Source organism: Cupressus sempervirens, chromosome 8 (assembly GCF_028749045.1).
Source record: "Cupressus sempervirens isolate cs-2001-9-10 chromosome 8, ASM2874904v1, whole genome shotgun sequence".
Taxonomy (NCBI): Eukaryota; Viridiplantae; Streptophyta; class Pinopsida; order Cupressales; family Cupressaceae; genus Cupressus; species Cupressus sempervirens.
In genome coordinates this window covers 802,303,662-802,312,154 of record NC_143125.1, presented here as the reverse complement: position 1 = coordinate 802,312,154, position 8,493 = coordinate 802,303,662, and the positions used below count along the sequence as shown (strand labels likewise).

Here is an 8,493-nt window from a genome sequence, read left to right as displayed (position 1 = left end):
ACCGAGTCAGTTCAGTGAACCCAAGTTATTTACTATTGGGTCGACTTTGTAATGTGTTGTTCACTTGTATTTTGGCGGACCTTGCATTTTGTTAATTGGAAAGGTATATATGTAAGATGTATTGTAAGATATCATTGTATTGAAATATTTTTGAAGTAATTTTTGAGAAGTGCATGCAAAGGATTATCAACAATAGTTGAAGGAATGCAACAAGGTCAATACAAAACCAGAAAAATCATATCTATCACATAAGGTGATTAGTGCATAAAGGATCTTATCAACAATCAGTTGTAAGTAGATCCACTACTTCATCCTAACAGGTGAATCAATTTCTAAATCCTTTAATAGAGTGGACTTAAGAGTCTTTGTATAAATCTCTTAATCAAGTGCATACTTCATTGTATGTTTGTAAATCCTCTAACAAGGTGGACCTAGCAGTCCTTTGTGCTCCTAATAGGGCAGATCACCAGAAGTGGTCAATGTAAGCCTTAATAGGCCAACTTTGTGCTGTAGTAGTGAAGTTTTGTGGGTACCATCCCCACCCCATTTTTACTTTCTATTTGGAAGGTTTCTGGGTCACCAAAACATTGTGTTCTTTTGTGTGATGAATGTTTTATCTTTCAGTACTAATGTATGCAGTAGTATAGATGGATTCATGGTGAATTTAAAGAAAAGTTTTGGAGTTACTGATTCATCCCTCCTCGCTCAGTAACTTATCATATCTTGAATATTTCCAACAAAAGGAACACAACACATTCTTGATATCAAAGATGACCATACAGATATGGATAAAGCACTAGTAAGCTTTTTACTTCTGCATCCATTTTCTTTTATATATATTTTTAACAATTTTGCTTTATTTCACAAAATAATCACTATTACTCTTCCAACACAGCTATACATGCATCCATCTTTCTCTCAACTCTTCTATCAAATAGAACAACAATTACAAAAAGGTGAAATTCCAATCTTCCTTTTTAAAAACATTGCAGAAAAGCAAGATTAGAAGCACGCTCTTCGTACAACTCCATCAACATATATTTGCAGCCTAAATGAAAAAAGAACATTGGAAAGACACCATGCACTCCTACACACCATATTTGAGGTAACCATTTCGAATACCTTGTACTTATCATTTCCTACAATAAGATTCAACATTTTTCTAATATTCTTGAACCTTTTTACAGGTTATTGGGCTCTTGACAACTGTAAATACATATTCAAATCTATTTCATGCATTCAGTCCTAAATGTGACTACAGATTTGACATCTACATCACACTAAATGACAACAAAGCATATTGTGCCAAATGTAAAGAGGAAGACAACTGCATATATTCCCTGCACGTTAAAGTAGTCATCACTAACAACAACAATCAAACTATCCATTGCTTTGTAGAGAAGAATATTGCTTAGTAAATCTGGCCTTCCTTACAAAACATGACATATGAAGATATTTTGTTGACAAACTAGCCACTATATTTGTGTTCCGAGACTTCCAGTTGAGAGGAAAGTTCAATTTGAATCAAAGCAGTTAGATAGCTCATGTTCTCACACTAGAAGATTCAGCCACACCACATCTTCATTGAGGTATACACATTGACAATGGTTTTTGTTTCTTCTGATTTCATATTAAATGATTTTTTCTATGTAATAATAACTTGACTCATACAATCACATCATTGTACAAGGCTCCGACTACATCAAATACTTTTCTCATGTCGCAACTGTTACAAAGTTTTGGTTTCAAATATCAATCATAGTACTCGATCAAATCTGCTATAAAAAATATATGTTGTCTTTGCTATTTTGAATAGTCACTAGTACATATATGTTGTCTATGTTATTTTGAACAGTCACTAGTAAAATTCAAGCAAAAGCATTTCAACACATATTAGATGTTTTTCATACATACTTCTTAAGTTATATGTAAAAATTATACCATGCATAATATAAATGTTAATTTCAATATGACATGGTTCACTTGAGCTGAGTTCTTTGCTTGATCTCCATGTTTCAATTTTAATCCATTTCCTACAACTAAAATGTTGTGTTCCTAATTACCTTTTATTGATGATTTTAACTGCGACAATGTTAATTATTTTAGCCTGACTTTTAAGTGACATGTAACTTAACTGTTGTTGCTTCCTTGAATTGGGCAATGTAAATCTACATATTCATTGCCTGGCTGAGTCATATTCATTGCTGAAAAAACAACTTCTTCCTTTCTATAAGTTTTTAACATCAATAATCCTCACGAGTATCCTTTCTATATGCCTAAATACATGGAACAACATTCAGTTTCTAGGCTCATCGGTGCTCCACTTGAGTATGTCGTGTGCGATATGTTTATTTATGATGCAAACTATTTTAAATATAATTTCTTATTAATTTATTCAATGCAAACAAGCAATATTTTAAGCTGACATGGTTCACTTGAGTTGAACTCTTTACTTGATTTTTATGTTAAGTTTGCAGTTTTTAATAACTTTTATGCTGATTTTAACTGCAACAATGTTAATTATTTTAACTTGATTTTTAAGTGCCATGTAAGTTAACTATTGTTGTTTTCTTGCTTTTTTTGTTGAATCTGCATCATCATATTGAATAAACCCATTGTGTCTTTCACATTTCTTGCCTTAAACTTGCTTCCCCGGATTTATATGTCTGAATACATGGACCAACATTCAGTTTCTAGGCTCATCAGTGCTCCAACTGGGTATGTACTGTGCAATATGTTTATTTCTAATGCAACCTATTTTAAATATAATTTCTTATTTATGTATTCAATGCAAACAAGCAATATTTTATCTGACTCTTAATCTATTATTGAAGATATGATCAGATAGCTAACTACGCCAACACCATCATCACCATGGCATCCAATCTTGAAGCAAAGTACCTGCTTACAAAACTCTTTCAACCTGGGTATGTACTGTGCAATATGTTAATTTTTGATGCGAGCTATTATAAATATAACTTCTTATTTATGTAGTCAATGCAAACAAGCAATATTCATCATGATGGCATCCAATCTTGAAGCAAACTACCTGCTTGCAAGACTTTCAACGCACATCCATGAAAGTTGCCCGACAGAGAGTATTGCATATGATCACTTCATGTTATAGTTTTTATGTTCATTCACCTGCAACTAGTCCCATAACTCTGTGCTACTTGCATTTTTTATGTTGCTGAATACGATTAATGTCCACTAATAACGAAGTTTATCTACCTTCTCATTCTCTCAGTGCTAATTCCTCAAGGATTCAAAAACTACTAATGATAGTTTTGACATTCATAAAGCAAAATGCAAGATTATTGTATACATGTCAAGAAGTATCTTGCATCTGAAAAACTCTCACCTTGTAATTAAATGTCTTCTAGTTTACAATAGATGCTTAAGTACTGGCTTATTATGGTTTCTTGTATTTATCATTATTGATAAATGTATGATAAATGTTCTTTAGGATGTCTCATTTTAATTTACCATGATACTATAATGTTTACTTATATATTCTTTTAAAATTTTAATTAATATATATCATTGAAGTCATAAAATTTAATACTAATAAACTAACTATATTCTGTTATTAAATTTAGCTTAGTACTATAATATTATATTTTTCCATTATTAGTTATTTGTTATAATTATTAAATTAAATAAATTACGTTTTAACTAAACACTATTACAGTCAACCATGAAAACACAAAGACAGGAACTTTGGCACATGCCCCTAGTTAATAAAATCATTTTGGCCTCAACCTTGACCTCTAGTCTATTTTTTTAAATTAAAACGACTTTTATTTATTAGTTCCTGCCCGCGGCAGGAAAACTTATGGATTTTTTTAATCCAGAATTAATCATTTGACCAAGTCAATCGGCCAATAACAATGAGTTATTAATTTTTATTTAAGCAGAACGCAATAGTCAACTATGATTATTTATTTTTAATCATTTTAAAACATAAATTTTCTTATTTTTTGATTGGTTCGAGCAATGAGAAAAATCATTTCTCTCTCAGAAAAATTAAAAAATTATTACATAACGGAAATAAAATAATTTAAAAACTTCTTCGAGAAGCATCCTTTCCAGCATGTTCTGGAAGCTTCGTTCTTCTCTAAGTTCTAAATTTTGTATACTCTTCGGGCACAACTTGCTCATGGCTAGAGATATAAGCCATTGTGAATGACAATGGAGTTTCTTGCCCCATCCAAATACGTCCATTTTTGCAGACGCACATGCCAATGCCATGAGCAGGATTATCCCTCTGTTGCATTTTGTTTTCCTATTGAAGACGCTAAAAATGACCTTGAAGAACTATTGGGTGATATTATTTCTGATTGAATATTACTGTGGGGACGTGCTGCTTCCTGAGAACCACTTGACACACAGAGATTCTTAGCTTCCATGAAACCACCTCCAATTGAATTATCAGGAACTGCGATTAAGATAAAAATGTCTAATTCTACAACATTTTCAACTTTTACAGCTGCAGCTAGATTTTCAATTCTTGGAGTACCAAGTTCAGGAGGAACTTTGTATTCTGAACTTGGGATATTTATCACTGTAAATGAAGGTCTTGCAGACGACAGTTGAGAATTTTGGTGGGTTTTAGAATCAGCTGAGCCATTCAAACGGGATTCAGGTAACATTATTGCAGGTAAGTCCAAGCACTATAAAGTATTAAATCTTATTGAAGAAGAACTATATAGTTTACAATTAATTTATATTTTCAACAATTAAAAAATATTTTTTTTTCTTATTTCTTATTGGTTAAAGCAACTAGAAAAATCAAATTTCCCTCTGAAAAATGAAAAAATCTTTGAAAAATAAATTCTAGAAATCGCTGTCAGAAAGTTCTCGAAAGAACACCCTTGATAAGATGAGAAGCACAAGAACCACTTATTCCTCTGCTGCAAATCTCAAAAGCAAAGCTTAAAAATTTCATGTTCCCTCTGTTGCTAGGCCCATTCAATCAAATTCGTTAACAATTGTTATAAAAAAAAATGCTGGCAAACATTTTCCCGTTTCACTCGACAGGCACAAATCTTGAGTTTTCCCCATTTCATTGGTAAACCAGTTTTGGGTGTTGTTAAGGGCAATTAAAAAATGCCAGCCTTATCACTTGCATCAATGTCTCAACTTGAGGACGGAAGCGCAGAAGATAAGAAGAGAGCACATATAACTTGCCTTCCTCCCCTGTTTTTGTTTCCCTCTATTCTTCTTTGCTTTTGCATTGGTGTCTCTCTTCTCGGTGCGTAAATTTTTCTTTGTTCTCAATTTTCCTTTCTAATTCCTATTTGTTGGATCTTCTTTAACAATGAAATACAAAGAATTGATTGCATATTTCATGGTATAATTTTGTATTCCAATTTTTATAAATAAAAAAATTTATATGATAACATTCTTACTATTAGTAAGAATTGACACAATGCTTCACTATACCAAATACTACGTATCTGTTACAGGAAAAATTTATGGTTATATTATGCATGGCCTTGACTGATGGCTATCATTAAAGTGACGTGCCTCTGAAATAAAACAATAGGGATATTAGAAATCACCTCTTCTTTTACTGAACCAAATTTGTCTCTGGCCATCGCAAGGCCTTGAGTGGAAGATAAAGAATGGGAGGAAAAGAAGCCCTTGAAGAGGTCGTCGTTTTTGCTTAAGAACAGATTGGCGACATTAGCCTTAGGCATTAAGAAATATATCCATAATGAACACAATGTCGGATTTCAAGCAGAAGTGCAATACCCTATTTCACGGCACCCACAATCGTGCCTTCATCATCTTGAGGAATAAAAAGTCCAAACTTAATGCACAAATTCATTTCTGGTTTGAGCAGATGTCTCTGTAAATGTCCCAATAATAGTTTATTCTTCCATCAAGTGTCACAACAGCCCAAGTTAGGGAACTACTGTGAAACTAGCTGTGATGGGGCGACTTAAACATCACACTCTATGACTTGATTCCTAGGTTGAAAGTGTTAAATAGTCAAAGTTGACTTATTTTTTCAAGCTTAATTTCTCCCTTAGTGTGTGATGTTTGAGAGTGGCCATGAGTGACTGATTGTGAGTAGCTGTTAGAATGTAAATCAACAATTTTTTCCTACAACTGTAGTTTCATCCTATTTTGTGGCAGCACCCACATTCAAAATTAACATACAAAAAAAAAACTCTTTTAAGAGTAGAATCAATTATGAGCTATGAACATTAAGATCTGAATACCTAATCAAGCAGAGCCATCATGAAAATAAACATAAATCTCTTTGCTGACATAATTATAGATGCACACAAGGACCAAACTTTGAAACAACCTCTCATTATCAACAATTGACTCACTATAATTTATATCAATATTATATAATAATATAGTTTACAATTATGCATTCTTAAATTTAAAATCAAATTAATCATACTTTGGTTAAATTATTTTCTAGAAAGTAACAAATTCCTTTAAATTCATATAAATTAATTTAACATATAATATTTAAAAATAATTATAGATAGTATAGTTAGTTATTTTTAGAAAATATTAAAACCAAGGCTTAAAATAAATATTTTTTAAAAAATCAAACAAACATTCTCAAATGATCTTTAAGAATATTCAATTAGAAATAAAAAATGTTTCTTAACATTAAGATATAAAAATTAACTTCATTGTAAACAATCGATGATAACATTTTTCAAACTCACAATGTTTAAACATATGAAACCTAAACACAACAATTTAGTTGTTTATACATCTGGTAGTGACAATTATTTTTGGGAAAATTTGATCCAACATATTTGGAGGTCTCTCATTGGTGCGGAAGATGATAGACAGGTATTTAAGACCCCAATGCAAGAAAATGCACATCAATTGTTGATATAGTGAGTTAAGATTTAATACATTAATTTTTTTACTTTAAAAGACTTACAACTTAGAAAACCACACAAAAAAGAAACAATATGTAATCTTTTCTTCATCAAACCAAATTTGTTATGCACTCAATATTCATGTTCAATGTTTTTCTTTAGACTATACATGCAACATAGTTCTATATTTCTTTGTCTATAGTTCAAAGTTCAAAATTCTACATGTACAATTTAATTCAACTCTTGCCCTAAACTTCATCCCATTGAAAGCAGGAATTTGGCGCTTGTGCCCCTTGTTTTTTTCTTACTCATTTTATTGCCCTAAAAATCAAGTAAAATATCCTACTTTAACAAAAGATTTCCACGCGTTCTTCCAATCAATTATGTTTGCGTGGCCGAAAATATTCACATGCAGAGTGCTACAGAAGTCTACGCTTGTCTCGATAAACATCTCAGCGGACGGCCACGATTCAGCGAACATCGGCAATCCGTGGCACAAGCGATTAACCAATAAGAAAGCAGAATTCCTCCCTATATATTTAACAGAGGAAATGCCCCTCTTTTATTCAATTGTTCTGATTGTATTTCGTAGGCTCTGTTTAGGTTTGTGTTTGCAGGATTCGAAACTGCGATCTGTAAATCTGAGAGATGGCACCAAAGGCAGAGAAGAAGCCGATTGCAGAGAAGAAGCCCGCGGCTGAAAAATCCCCCGCAGCGGAGAAGAAGAAGCCTGCCAAGGCCGAGAAGAAGGTCCCTAAAGAGGCCGGAGATAAGAAGGGGAAGAAGAAGCATAAGAAGAGCAGCGAGACCTACAAGATCTATCTGTTCAAGGTTTTGAAGCAGGTGCACCCTGATATTGGAATCTCTAGCAAAGCCATGGGGATTATGAACAGCTTCATCAATGATATTTTTGAGAAACTGGCCAGTGAGGCGGCTAGATTGGCGCGTTACAACAAGAAACCTACTATCACTTCCCGGGAAATTCAGACGGCTGTGAGGCTCGCTCTTCCTGGGGAGCTTGCAAAGCACGCAGTGTCCGAGGGTACAAAAGCTGTGACCAAATTCACAAGTGCATAATCTTGTCTCTATTTTTATTTAGGGTTTCTGTTTCATCTTTTAGTAGGATTTGGCAGCCATTAGTGGCTGCCGGGTACTGTATTCTTTTTTTTATAAGCGTTTTAGCTTGAAGCAATCGAATGTTGGACACATCTATGCGCAGCCTTTTGCGCAAAGATCTAATAATTAATGTGGGTGACTGGCTTAATGGCGAATATTTCTTAATTTTTAGTCTCTAAAATGCAAGGGAGAATGTAAATCGGGGTTTATTTAGAACAGTTTCAAAATCGTGTAAGGGTTGCACGTCTGTATTTCGTGTAAGTTACTGTTTTGATTGGAATTTTCTGCTGTTAGTTTTCTGAATCGACGAAGAGCTTATTGGATTTTGCAAGATTCCTTTTGTGTGGATTTAGTCATTCGAAAAAGGAAATTTCGGTATTTTAATTGGATAGGTCTTTCCCGTTTTTTGCAATTTCCGCGTATTGGGATTGTTACTTTCGACCAGAAATCTCTGTTCTGTGGTGTGAGATGATTTCTCTTATTAGATCTTTATAGAATCCTATTGATTGAATTCGTC

At 33.1% G+C, this 8,493-nt stretch overlaps 1 protein-coding gene across 1 annotated transcript; it reads left to right on the top strand.

Annotated features, from left to right (window-relative positions):
• The first annotated feature begins 7,406 nt into the window (after positions 1-7,406).
• On the top strand, positions 7,407-8,141 carry LOC149544821 (histone H2B.3-like). The gene has a single exon (XM_089795400.1). It carries the CDS (start codon positions 7,509-7,511, stop codon positions 7,935-7,937), a length of 429 nt encoding a protein of 142 aa, XP_089651526.1. The 5' UTR covers positions 7,407-7,508; the 3' UTR covers positions 7,938-8,141.
• Positions 8,142-8,493: the final 352 nt, after the last annotated feature.

Excerpts from the sequence above, each read along its gene's own strand:
- LOC149544821 (XM_089795400.1), top strand. The coding sequence starts at position 7,509 with ATGGCACCAAAGGCAGAGAAGAAGCCGATTGCAGAGAAGAAGCCCGCG.